General features: G+C 37.1%; 4 protein-coding genes across 4 annotated transcripts in view; 2 read left to right on the plus strand and 2 right to left on the minus strand.

Annotated features, from left to right (window-relative positions):
• LOC140047306 (tRNA methyltransferase 10 homolog C-like) overlaps nt 1-14212 on the plus strand; it is a 129052-nt gene that overhangs the window by 20919 nt on the left and 93921 nt on the right. The window lies entirely within an intron of this gene.
• LOC140047301 (3-hydroxyacyl-CoA dehydrogenase type-2-like) lies at nt 569-6072 on the plus strand. The gene is made up of 5 exons (XM_072092234.1): nt 569-726; nt 3721-3885; nt 4206-4370; nt 4730-4967; nt 5156-6072. The coding sequence occupies exons 1-5, from the start codon at nt 703-705 to the stop codon at nt 5344-5346; spliced, it is 783 nt and encodes a 260-aa protein (XP_071948335.1). The 5' UTR covers nt 569-702; the 3' UTR covers nt 5347-6072.
• On the minus strand, nt 10004-10932 carry LOC140046363 (uncharacterized). The gene is made up of 2 exons (XM_072090982.1): nt 10801-10932; nt 10004-10709 (listed from the first exon to the last, which is right to left on the minus strand). Exons 1-2 carry the CDS (start codon nt 10830-10832, stop codon nt 10157-10159), a joined length of 585 nt encoding a protein of 194 aa, XP_071947083.1. The 5' UTR covers nt 10833-10932; the 3' UTR covers nt 10004-10156.
• LOC140047785 (uncharacterized) lies at nt 10969-12738 on the minus strand. The gene is made up of 4 exons (XM_072092820.1): nt 12390-12738; nt 11651-12156; nt 11158-11417; nt 10969-11050 (listed from the first exon to the last, which is right to left on the minus strand). The coding sequence occupies exons 1-4, from the start codon at nt 12736-12738 to the stop codon at nt 10969-10971; spliced, it is 1197 nt and encodes a 398-aa protein (XP_071948921.1).

Raw genomic sequence — 14212 nt, forward strand, 5'->3', positions numbered from 1 at the left:
GGAATATTTCCATATTTTTTAGTCAGTTGTGTATGGCTCGGTGGTCTTTGCTCGTGTCTATAGCATTTAAGGTACCGAGTTCGAGTCTCACCTTGGGAAACGAAACAAAATAAGATATTTTTTTGTATTATCCGTATTGTTTGTTCAATTGTATTTCTTAGTGTATAGATTATACAGATGATTTATAATGAAATTTATTTAAAAACACAAAATGTGGTTTATGACATTATATACGCAGAAGGATCTTTGATCGGATTATGAAACCGGCTATTGTATTTGCGTTAGCAAGATCCTATCATATATTATAAATAACTAAAGATTCTGAGAAAATCAATCAATCAAAATATCTTAAATCAATCAATTATCTTTATTTAAATCAATGCATATAACCTATAATTCGTCATAGTGACGAATTAAATCTAGTTAGTGAATTATTTCTATTTTATATCACTGCGCTCCACTAGTGCTAAATTTTGTCCACTGGAGCAGCTACAGTAGTACTGTATTTCGTAAGTAAATAAAGGCATAAATGGCGCTCCGTAGAAGTAGAGAATGCTCGATCGTCGAAATGACGCTCTGAATATATACCTCCGCATGGCGGACAATCTGCAGCAGCAACATGCAATTGCAGTAACCTGCTTGGAAGCGTTTTCTCCACTTTAGTTAAGCCTACTTATACCTAGTATTTCTGCTATTTCTATAATGTCATCAATAAGATCAATGAAGGTAAAACAATTTGCATTGTAAAATATACATTTCTATTAAAAGTACACTAGGGCTAGTCGTAGGGGCTAGCCTAGCCTTAGCTAGGCCTACTAGGCTAGTTAGGCCCTAGGCCTATATTAAAAGCTACGCCGTGGTTAGGATTCCGGCACCTGAACTCAACTGCCCAATCCGACACGCTATTGCGCATGCCCAGAGCTCTGGGAAGTGAATAATTAATAATTAAAATACGACTACGCCAGGCGTTAAAATAATTATTATTATATTTATAAGAATATATAAGAATAAGAATCATTATCTATCTAAGAATCGTAATAATGCTGTAATTAGTCCGACCCCGACTTCCCGAACAGTTTTTTCACACATCCACGCCGCGGTGTGGCTGCCGTCAACAAATCAACTTGTGATTGCATGTTATGTACACTTATGTACACACACAGTATAATGCGTTATATGAAATCTTTTATTTTGTACTTGAAAAATCATAAACTAGTCATGTAATTATATAATTCATAATTATTTATATGAAGTTTATAAATATGAATGAAGCGACCACTTTTTAATTACAAAATAAATAGGCCCACTGGTCACGTCTAACTGGTAGGCCTACTATTACTATTAGTGGATCCCGTTAGTAGGCATCTAGGCCAAAGATTATAGTTCGCTGTGTGGCGCAGCTATGAAATGACCCATCGCTAGCTGTTGACATGATAACAAAGATAGTGTAGTAGGAAGATGTTACACTTCCTATTCGTTCAATGCAAATAAAAGCGAGACAACATGGAGCTAAATTTAAAGGGCGCCTCGCACGTCGAGTAGGGATACGGAAAGTTATTGTATAGGAAATAGGCTATTATAACAGTAGAATAATATGATTGTAAAATTAAGATTTAATACGAATTAACATATAAAATGTAATGTTATCTTTATAGAAAGTGCAAATGAATCATATTTATATGTTTTGGAATACAAATTTGTGTTTCAATTACCTGGAATTGTTTAGGTACCTGGAATTTATCTACCCGTATTATTTCTTTTATTTTAATGTTTTTATTTGCAAATCAATTGAACTTTTTAAAATTATTTAATATTAATTGTTTATCATTGGACATAGAAAATTTAATACCTAGCTTTAGAAACACTTCTTCATCAGAGTGAATAAATATATTAGGAGCCTAGTGGTAAATAGGCCTACAATGTGTATGCCTATATAATAATCCATTACGTATGGTTTATTTCTAAGGGTAATAAAAGAGAATAGGTAGTATGGCATGTAATCAATAATCAATCAATCAATCAATATTTATTATAATCAATAATATTATACAAATAGTCGATCTGCATAAACTGAATACGGTACCAGTAGGCTTGAACATTATAGGAATTCAGGACTACGAGTATGTTTTTTTACTGAAAAAAAACCAATTATTGTTAATTATCTATTAATTTTAATAATTTAATAATACTGTAACTAATTATTATATTATGCTTGTAACACTACAAACTTTCTTGCATTCATCGTAATTGTATATGCCCTGATTATGTAACGCCTAACAATATTGATAATATTAATTATAAGCCAATAAGTTCATTATTGGTAAGGTTTTATCAAGGAAAAAATATCCGCGTGGAGGCCTACTTTACCCTCTTTTATACTACCCTTACAAAAAATGTTCTATCTATAGAAGTTTTAGAATTCTATGTTAATTCTATAGAAACAGATACCTAATTTCTATAGAAACGAATTTACAGATTCTACCCCTAGAGTTTTAATTTATAGAAATTGCAGAAGAATTGCTATAATTTATTCATAAATCATATATTGTTTGTCAACAACAATACTGTATACTGTAAAATTAGCATTATGACTTCAGACTTATTGGGGTTTACCAAGATAGGTAAGAGTTTTTATGGGTACGGGTTGGTTTGGGTACGGGTTGGTTTGGGTACGGGTTGGTTTGGGTACGGGTTGGTTTGGGTACGAGATGACCACCATCCATTCATGAATGCGTCTACAGGCGCGCGTAAGCCTCCTCCTGATCCTAGCTCAGTGTTTACAGTCATGTCATGACAAAACTCACTCCAAATAAATGTATTAACAATTAAAAAGATCCAAAAACAGTATGAAAACATCATATTAATTTTTAACTTTGTATAATAAAGACAAAAAAGAAGTTTTTGTTGGTTTTTTGTGGCTTATTTTTACAATTTATTGCCGAAAACACCATTTTCATTGGGCTTTGCCATTGCGTTCCTCATGTTTCAGATTCGTCTATCCCTACTCGTCGTGAGAGGTTCTCATCTTCCTACTACACTATCTTTGATGATAAGTATAGAGTCGCCAATTACCTTGCTCTGGACATGCGCAATAGCGTGTCGGATTCCCTAACGCTAGGCAGTTGAGTTCCGGTGTCGGAATCCTAACCACGGCGTAAAAGCTATATGATGGCTTTTAATTTTAAAGGCATTGGCTAGGCCTAGCTAGCTAGCTAGGCTAGGGCCAGGCCTAGGCTAGCCCTATCTTCAGAATGATGACTGGACATCGCTGATTTCAGCACTATAATCCAGTGTGTTTGCAGCTTACGGTACGCCACGTGTGTTCGGTTTTATTTATTTATCTATGAACTTTTTATGAATTTATCAAGGGCTTGCTCAATCAAATGCGGCTTTTTGAGAGAGAGAGCCTACCTAGGCTAGGCTAGCTAGGCCTAGGCCTACTTCCTTTTTGGCCCTAGGCCAATCTAATCTTCTATCTAGTAGGCCTAATAAGCTCTGTTCTGTAGTAGTAGCCCTATCTAGAACTACTATAGGCTAGAGCCTGACCAGGCTATCAAGTAAGGTAGGCCTAGTAGCTCAAATCGTGATCTTATAAGCTTTTATTTATAACTTGTCAGCGTCTAAACAACCAGAAATTTGCCATTGAATATAAAATAAAATATTCTATAAAAATAAAATATAAATATTAATAAATAACAATTTCGTTTTTTTGTACTGTAGGGTTTGGTTGGCCTTGTGACTGGCGGGGCATCGGGTCTTGGTAAGGGAACAGCTACCAGACTTGTCCGTCAAGGTGCTCAAGTTGTGATTGCTGACCTGCCTAACTCACCTGGCAAAGAAATTGCTGAAGAACTAGGAGAGAACTGTAGATTCGCTGCTGCAGATGTATGTATCAATCAATTATAAATTATTATTTAATAAATTTTATGAACATATATTCGGTCAAAAGAATCATTTAGTCTCAAGAAATATCATTAGCTTATTTTCCTGAATTCACTTATAGATGATTACCCCGGTCTACTAGAGTAGTAGTACATCACATCCACTGAAAATAACTAGGCTCTCTTGGAGACCAGTCTTTGACTGAAGAGGTCACTCAATAAACCTTTCTTTCTGATGCTTTTGAAAAATGATCTTTCTTAAAAAAGGGGATATCCATGATGCAAATAATGATCTGTACTTTCGTGCTGTATTTTTATTTTCAGGTAACATCAGAAGATGACGTGAAGAATGCCATTGCCTTAGCGAAGAGTTCATTTGGAAAGGTTGACATTGCAGTTAACTGTGCTGGTATTGGTATCGCATTGAAGACATACAATTTTAATAAAGGCAGAGCACATCTATTGCATGAGTTCCAACGGGTTTTATTGGTATATATTCAAAATATTCAGTTAACAAATACCTCCTTTCTTGATCAAAAGAATGATTCATGTCAAATTATTTTATCTGTAACTTCAGAACATGAGATATGTATGTAACATTGTAAAGTAATATGTAAAGACACAGGTTTAAAACATCTCTAAATGCCAATTTTCACAGACGGGCAGTACTAATGGTATTAAAAATATAGAATCTATGTTATTCATTATGACCATTTTATACAAATAACGCAAAGCGGACGGGCGGTTTCCGCTCAGGATAGATAATAGATTCTATGTGGGGGAAGCTACAGTTTTCCGCTGACCGTTACCGCTCGTCTGTGTAAATTGGGCCTTATGTTTCTTCGTAGGTGAACGCAGCAGGCTCCTTCAATGTTATTCGTTTGGTCGTTGGTGAAATGGGTAAAAATGAACCAGATGCTGATGGGTTACGCGGTGTTATAGTGAACACAGCGAGTGTAGCGGCGTACGATGGTCAGAGGGGACAGGCGGCTTACTCGGCCTCTAAGGGTGCTATTGTTGGAATGACTCTACCAATTGCTAGGGATCTGGCAAGTCAGGGGATACGAGTTAACACTATAGCTCCAGGTAAGGTCAAGGGTTGCGGTACCAATTCATATTGATTATTTTATTGACCAGGTCACAAATGAATTTATTTATTGCGGTATATTGTAATACAGTAAAATTTCCAAAGCAGTAGCTCATGCTATGAATGAAAAATCTAAAAAGTTAAAATCACAATAGCAAAGACCAGAATGAACAAATTTTTTTTTCAGGATTATTTGATACCCCCTTGTTAGCAAGTCTTTCGAAGAAGGTGCGAACGTTTCTTGGACGTACTGTACCCTTTCCTAGTCGCTTCGGTAGCCCTGAGGAATATGCACACCTGGTAGAGAGTATAGTGGCTAATCCAATGATGAATGGAGAAGTTGTACGACTCGATGGAGCGTTACGTATGCAGCCTTGAGAATTTTAATAATTTGAACAAAAAATTAAATCAATACATTTTGAAATTAAAGATCTAGCTGGTAAATTATGAATTACCAAATAGTATTGAGGTTAGTGTGAATATCATCATTAGTAAAATGTCTCTCTATTTTACAAGAGGTTCCTCTTAGTATGCATAAAGGATAGCATGAGAACGAGGGCTGGTTCTTTAACATATCTTCTACTACAGTATAACTGGTTCAACCACTCCAAACCTAATACAGTACACTATAGTTACTTGTCCATGAAAAAGAAAATCATGAAAAAATAATAAATGATGTATGAAAATAAACTTTCTCTCTAGTGGACAGTTGGGCTATCTTTTACGTTATAACAAATATTGGCACGTTTTTGGGAGATGGAATCAACGGCTTATCTGATGTTTATATAGAACGTACCTGTTGTTATAATTTGTAATGATCCATATAAATGTACTAAATACAAATTTATGTAAAGATGCCCTTTAACTCTCTCTGGCGGACAATTCAGTTACACAAGGTGTAGGCTTCCCTTCACACCATACCCGCGCCCCCCGCACTGGTGGAAAAATTGCATATTAGGCATATCTTTAGGCCTATTAAAACAAACTGCATTTCTCTGCTATTTTTAATCGGACATTAAAAAACGATACGATGTATAATCAAGACTCATAATTTGTCACCGTCTGGAAGTAGGCCTATCACATTAAAAAATTAAATGTATATCATATTTTTTTCGGTGACAGAATATTGTAATTCAATAATTCAAACTCTCTCTTTAGTGGATAGTTGGGCTATATTTTATGTTATAACAAATATTGGCACGTTTTTGGGCGATGAAATCAACGGTTTATTTGATGTTTATTGTATAACGTACCGGTTGCCTGTTATAATTTGTAATTGATCCATATAAATGTAAATTAATGTAAAGATGCCCTTAAAAGTTCTCTCTGGCGGACACTGTTACAGTTACACACAATGTAGGCATATCCATTCAAACCATACCCCCTCCCACCTCCTCCGTTTAACATATTATCGACCAAACATTAACTCCCCCCCCCCCTCCCCATCTAAGCTCAATTACACGATCACACCTACTAGACAAATTATTAATTTAGTTAAAAAAGTCAAAAACTCCCACTGGTGGACAAACTACATATTAGATAGTTAAGTTAAAACTATTATATTATAGGGGTACAATCTGTCACAGGGGTACCTAATATTCTAGACAGTCGACCGTAATAATTGCACCCCCTATAATAGATAGTTATTAAACTGTTATAGGGTGTTCAATTTGTACGGGGGTACCTTTTATATACTGTCGACCGTGATATATTTTATCCCTTGGTGTATATAGATACTGGAAGGGTATAATACGTGGATACAATATTTTTAGACTCCCAGCATTGGATTTTATATCCATTTGCAAAAAACATGACAAAAGGAGAGGACAAAGAATTAAAGATGTATTGTCCCCCTTAAAAAATATTTTTTAGTGGGATTAACATGATTAAAACTAAAAAATAACCTATTCAAAGTCTGATTTAATTAATTTGTAATTTAATGTTATTGGGGGACAATACATCTTTAATTTTGTTATATACATTATTTGATTGAAGACAGTGTTTAGTTTTCGAGATCCTGGTGGTATAGGTACAATGCGGTATGTGTCCATCTTATCTGACCAATTGAACTATTGTGGTTTAGTGTTAAAATAATTAACATTTTAAATCGTATTTTTCTAACACACAAAAAAAAGTGCAATCTGTCACGGGGGTACCAAATATTAAAGACAATCCGTAATATATTGCACCCCCTATAATAGATGGTTAACTGTTATGTTTGGGGGAGCAATCTGTCGCGGGGGTGGGTAGGCCTACCTATATTGAGAGACAGTCCGATGGTGTATACCAACGTTAGTTAAGTTAGGGGTTGCAATCTGTCACGGGGGTACATCAGACAGTCCGAAATATATCTATTCCTTTATTATAGTATTAACTGAGAGTGAATCAGACGTTCGAAAAAATAAATAATACAATAATAATTCAATTCAACTTTTATTTCAGACAAACTTTCCATAGCAACAAAAGAAATGAAATACAGTAGGCCTACATTTGATTCCGTAACCATCAACAAAACTAAATTATAATGAATTATTAATTAAAGACAGTGTGCAGTTTTTGTGGTCCATCCAGTACACCGTCCGTTATCTGACGAATTAGAAATATTATTAATATTATCATTGTAATAAACAAGCAAATATAATCATTTGTTATACAAGAACTACAATGTGGTAGGGTTACTAGGCCTACAGTAAAAGGTATACCAATTATACGGTTCAGGTGGTGATTTGAATATTCTGTAAAATACCCGTTGATTTCATGGGGTACACCTATTCTAGCCCGAAAAAATATTATTATATTACAAGAGTGTTGGTGTTACGGATGGGTCTCTAAATAGCTGTGTATCCCCAATTATTATTTCTTTATACACGTGTGTAGGCCTATGTGATGCATTTAATGTTTTTGGGCCTCTTTAATTGGCGTACGTCCGTTTTCCTTTGTAAAAATAATAATAAACAATTAAACATAATGTCACATGGGCCTAAAACAACTTAAAATTAAACAAATAATTATAATTATATTAAAGATAAAATTTGGAGAGCGCTATAGGGTGCAAGATAATAATAATAACAATATTTAATAATAGGCTTATAATGAGTTATATATGTTTATGAGTATGCCCTTTATCAATGCATGTGAGAGTACTTAAATTTAAAAGTACTAAAATTTTAACAAGCTAAAATATTCTGTATCCACAAAACATGCGTAAAATTTGTAGGAGCATGCAACGTATTATTGTTGTAATTCAATAGGGGGTTTACTCTGTTGCGGGATACTAAAATTGTAGAACAGTGTCTGTACCACTACCAGAGATATTTCAATGGCTCTGTTATAAATGTAAAAATAGCGCCCTCTGTTGCCAATATTTTCTAATTCGTCAATATCACAATAGACAATTGTAAAAGGTCATTTATTAATTAAAAAGAACAAGAAACTACACACAGTATATCAAATACCAGTATAAGTGATAACAATACGAATAATTGACGGTCTACCACACTGTAGATACAGTAATTACCCACTGTAAAATGGAATCGTCGGGCAATTTGACAAGGTACCGGTTGGCGGACACAAACTCCCTCTAGTAGACATACCGCATGGCGGACAGTCTGCAGCAACATGCAATTGGGCTTACCACACATGCCATACATAACATGACATTGGCTAGAGGCTAGGCCAAACAATTTTCAAAACTTTCAAATGCTGATTTCTAGCATAAAATAAACTTCTTCTCCTACCTTAAATGCAAGCACACGTTCGATATGAATACAGCTACTACTGTAGTAGCTGTATTCATATCGAACTCTTCTAATAGTACTAGAAGATCTCTTTCAAATGAATTTAATACTAAGTCGAGAGAATTTGTAAAAAGATGTTGTCTGTTGGCAACATCTTATCATTGTTGTGAATGTGTGAAACATGTGTTGAGAAGTCAGATATTAATTACGTCACTTTCCAATGCTCTGATTGTTCAACAATTTGAACACTGTAGTGACGTCATCAGTGCTCTCAGTGCTCTGATTGGTCAAATTAGGCCATTGAATTGAACAACTCATTGTTCCAATTCTACAGCACACATTGGGTTATTTGTAGCGCAAAATCCACGGCCCGATCTTCTCTGTCAAAAAAACAAAAAAACGCAAAAGAAATTGGAACGGTCCGCGTGGGGTCATTAAAAAGTCGTGTGGGGTAATTAAATTCTCATGAATAAACATGAGCAATGTCTGTGAGGGGCCCCGTTGCAGGCAAATGCTCGAAAATAATTCCCTGTTAGCTAAACACAACTCCCTGGCTAAACTTTAAGAAAAGTTTTTACTTTTGAAAAAAAAAGAGGGCGGGCTTTACACTGCTTTTGCTAATAATTCTTTTTGATAGGTTTATTGTGTAACAGGATTTATTTATTTAAACAACAAAACATACCCTGTGTACTACGGTACAAAGATGTTTTGTTGGAAAAATGTGTTGTAACTAGGATTTTTTAATATAATCAACAAAAATCATACAGTTATTAATAATTATTTATTTTTATTTAAGAAAAGTTTTAACTTTAAAAAAAAATATATATATATATACTATACACTGCTTTTATTAATTGTTTGGTAGGAATATTATGTAACCAGGATTTATTTAAACAACAAAACATACCCTGTACTATAGTACAAAGATTTTTTGTTGAAAATGTGTTGTAACATACAGTATTTATTAATTTATTTTTATTCTAAAAAGTTTTCCCTCTGCTTTTTTGTAAGGGCTTGGGACCTTCAAATACAAAGAGCAATGATTTGAGAGTAAATTATTGTTAATCATTTAAAAGGTAATTATAATAATAAACTTTAATTATTTTCTTACAAATTACAGAATTCACTACTTTAATCATTGCTCTTTGCATTCGGCAGCATTAAAAACTTTTTTTTAGTGTCGTGCAGTGACTGGACATCAATTCCGCAGAATCAATTCCAAGTTTTGATGGCATTTCCTCCACCAAGGGTATTACAGACACGATATACCCAAATTCGGGTGTACGGGGGAACCCATTCCAGGTTTTTATACACCGCCCAGTATTCGGTGTTGGCGATAGCTGGCTGTACTGTCCGACACCCGAAGATGCCACGCCACAGTAGCAACAAAGTTGGCCAGACACTCGGCTAAATTCTGTCACATACACACACTATTTCCGCAAAGTCAGAATTTATTTCTTCTGCTGTTTACGGAGGCGACGTTGAGCAGCCATAGCAGTTTTCCACTCTTCCATGGTTTGATTTGACTTAGCAGCACAATACCAAGTCCCGTAATACTGAGCGTGGTTTTCCATCAGTCTCGGTTGTTTGCACTGAGAACACACACTCACTGATGTTCTTGGCTTGTAGCGTTTTACTTGTTTACCTTCAGCTATTCTGTTCGCTGCTTGTTTCCTGTAGTAGGCGACGCTTCTAGGTATCGGTGTCTCTACAGGAAGGCTGCTGCTGCTACTGGCTGCAGGGGCAGATGACGTAGAAGGTAGTGGTGGTATTGCCATCTTACCCGGTGGAACTGGAATTGACGTTTTGTTCCTTACTGTCGCTTGCCCAACAGTGCTCTCTGGCAGGACAAATGTGAATGATGGAGCGATCGTCGACGTGTATAGCACTGCTGGCTTGATCAAAGGTTCGGGCAAGGCTCTAGAGGTGACAAGCTTGGGTTTGATTGCAGATATGCCAGATTCCAAGACTTGCCGCTCTTGCTTCTTCGATGTTCTGTTGTACCTGTTGAAAATAAGCAAAATAATTGAAAATGAGATTGTATTTATAGCAAAAACACCACCACCACCACAGAAACAGAAAGTAAGAAACTTACCACTGTATCAGTGTGGTACGGTTTATTTCCATCAACTGAAGCGGAGCAAACGACGAAAGGTGTCCGTTCGTTAGCACTTTGCGACGGATGTTCTTGTAACCCTTGACGATGAGGGGCCAGCGCTGCGATCGGTTGCCTCCGACTGAGATGACGGTAGATGGGTAGGCTTCACAGTTTTGTTATAAGGCACTCCATGTACCGATTACAGTCTGGCCATTGGGCTGGTCCGGTGTTTTGACCCAAGAAGCATCTGTAATATTTAAAAAGAATATTGTATTAACATTTGATTAAATTAACATCAACTCGCATTCATCACATCAACCAACAAATTGAACAAAAAGTAGAAAACTGTCTTACCGTCTAGTGCTTTCGACACCTGGGATTACAGTCGTTTTACTCCTTTTGAACCTGCCCTTGGACAGGTAATCTTGATGTCGTGATTGGCGTTTGATGATTTTGTCATAAGGGTCGAGGTTGTTCCATAGCTGTGTAATCTGCTCGGCTTGAGTTTTACTTATGACCCCACTGTCTTCTTTGAACTGGAATAGACAGTCGGCCAGGGCTTCTACCTTTGCATACCCTGAGATGTTGTCCGGTCCTGCAGAATCCTCGAGCTCCTGTAATTGTTTTGAATGTGAATTTTAAAATGTTTTCCGTATATTTATGACACTCAAAGGGAAGAGGGAAAAACCAAAAAAAAAGTAAAAGAACAGAACAAACTCATTGTCAACAGTCATTCATTAAAAATATTAGGGTTATATAAGAGACAAGTTCCTTAAAAAATGAAGAGACAAACAAAATATATGTATATACACAATATAATAATATTGATTAAAAAAAAACTACTTACAGTGTCGATAGGAGCTGCGTCTTCTTCAGCATCACTACCATCATGTGATGATGGAGGCTGCTGCGGGATCGGCGAGGGTTGCCTAACTTCCGGAGGCGCACGATGATGACGTCCACCCAATCGGCGAAGTGATGGAGGTTCGTAGTCCGGTTGAGTTTTGTCATCATACCCTTCGTCAACATCGAAAGTGTACACTTCTTCGTCAAAGTCTGCATCGTCACTTTCATCATCTGAAAAGTGAGTTTCGAGTACTTTGTTCGTTTGGTTGTACAAGTACTCGACTCCGATGAGCTCCCCGGTGTACTTGATCGGAAGGACAAAACTGTTGTACAACTTCTTACCAAACACTTGCTCTGCCAGTGTGTTCAGGCCATGCTGGTGTAGCCCACTGTATGTGTTGGGATGTGGGGCTCCAGACTGTGTGGCAGCTACTGCCCGATTTGTGTTCCATCGCATAAGTCCATCCATCAGGTAAGCCTGAAAGTGAACGTCGCTAGCACGCTCACCTGTAAAGCAAAACCAAAAATGATTGTTAAAAAACAATAAGTAGTTCCATCGTACAAGTCCATCCATCAGCTTGGAAATGAAAATCAACCTGTTAAAAAAAATGATTGTTAAAACAGCAGTTACAGTTTCATCACACAAGTCCATAAATCAGGAGGCTTGGAAATAAAATTGTCAGCATGCTCACCTGTTAAGTAAAGTGGAAAATAAGTAGATATCAAATAATAATGAATACCTGGAATGAACCTGTTGAGGTGAAGATGGAACGATTCCAAGGAAGTGGAGCCTCTTGCACAACGGTAGACTGGTAAGGTGACTCCACCCTTGATCATCTCACTGGTTTTAACATAGAGCTGAATGCCTTCTGGGTCCTGAATGCAGGCAACGTGTCGCTCTTGCGAGTTCCAGATCTCCCAGGTACGGTCAGAGTCCAAGAGTGGGACGCCCAACGTGTCGCGGCCTTCTTCACCATCGAGCGAAGTGAGGAGTTCTCGGATCAGGTTAGCTGTCTCCCGAGTTCCTCGTGTAGTTCTGCGACAATGCAAAGCAAACTCCCTCTTGCTTGTTTTGCAAGATGATGTCATCTGTCGGGTCGGAGTGAGCTTTGCTGGCGATGAGCTGTCCACGCTTGGCACGCTTCAGGCTTAATTGCTGATGTTACCTGCCCACTACTGCCATGTTTGCGTCGTGTATGACTAAAACATCAAAACAAAACAGTTTAGTTACCTTTATTTTTGATCAATTGTTGTTTGTATAATGGACTATACCCCAAAGATCCTTGGAAATGTATTTGATGAAGCAAAAGCGCGAGGTACCCAGGGATGTCACCAGCTTTTTGGAGTGCTGGTCGGCAAATTCCGCCCGGGGGGGGGGGGGGGGGGGGGTACACCCCCGTGGGTATACCCCCGGGGGTTGTCGTTATTTTAGCGAAACATAAAGAATTATGAAAATAAATAACAACAAATTGCGTCAGGTCTAGGCCTAACCTTGTACCACCGGGGGGTCGCCGTTAATATTTGCGAAAACAAAAAAAACGCATACGAAATGAATAGCAATAGATCGCGTCAGTCTTAGGCCTAGCCTTGGTAGACACTACGACCACTACTAGGCCTAGCCAAGGCTTAGATAGATGCCCCAAAATCTGAATTCCACAAAAACAGGCGCTTCCTTATTTAGGCCTAATCCCTAATCAAATACTGTAGATAAATTATTAGCCTAGACCTTAATACTACTTGTTGCTCGATATAATGTTCGTGTTCTTTTGCGCGAGAGTTTTTTAGCGTATTCACGAATTCCGGATTTTTTGTTTCACAACTGTGCGGCAAGCATGTAGTGCATGGCCGGCAAGAACAGACACGTGTTTATCCAGGGATGTGTAATTATTGTACCATGCTCGAGGGTGTCACGAAACCTAAGACCACGAAAGCTAAGACCCCCTAAGACCTAAGATCACGAAAGCTAAGACCCAAGACCTAAGATTACAAATATTTATCTTTCGCACCTGCCTTGTATTTTAACTCCCAACATTTATTCTGAATACCACACCTTAGAATTGGCACTTTTATGAAAAAGAATCACATAAAAAGTAACAAATACATTTTTAAATTGATGATTTTACAGACGTTTTTCTCGCACACAAACTGTTTGCGAATTTCGCATGACTAGCCTACAGTACAGTAGCAGTAGGCCTTCCACCATGTTCAATGTTTTTGTTTCTATGGAACGTCAAAAGAGCAAAAATTATATAGAGGGCTGAAAACTCTGTGGAGTCCATCTACAGTGTGGATGGAACAATGTAAAATTAAAATTGTAATGATAATAGTATAATCATGCAAGTACGAAGAAATAAATACTGGCAAATAAATTTTAATTTATAAATCATGATTTGTTTCGTTTTCTTTCTGTTTTTATACTTGTACTATTATTGTTGCTCTTTTGGCGCTCCATAGAAACAAAAACATTGAGCATGGGGGGAGCTCGAGGAGTTACAGTGGGTGCAGGTCAAGTCGGCCCCAAACCGTCTCGGCCAAAGTCAAGTCGGCCCCACGTCATGTCGGC

The sequence above is a fragment of the Antedon mediterranea genome, chromosome 4, assembly GCF_964355755.1.
Source record: "Antedon mediterranea chromosome 4, ecAntMedi1.1, whole genome shotgun sequence".
Classification (NCBI taxonomy): domain Eukaryota; kingdom Metazoa; phylum Echinodermata; class Crinoidea; order Comatulida; family Antedonidae; genus Antedon; species Antedon mediterranea.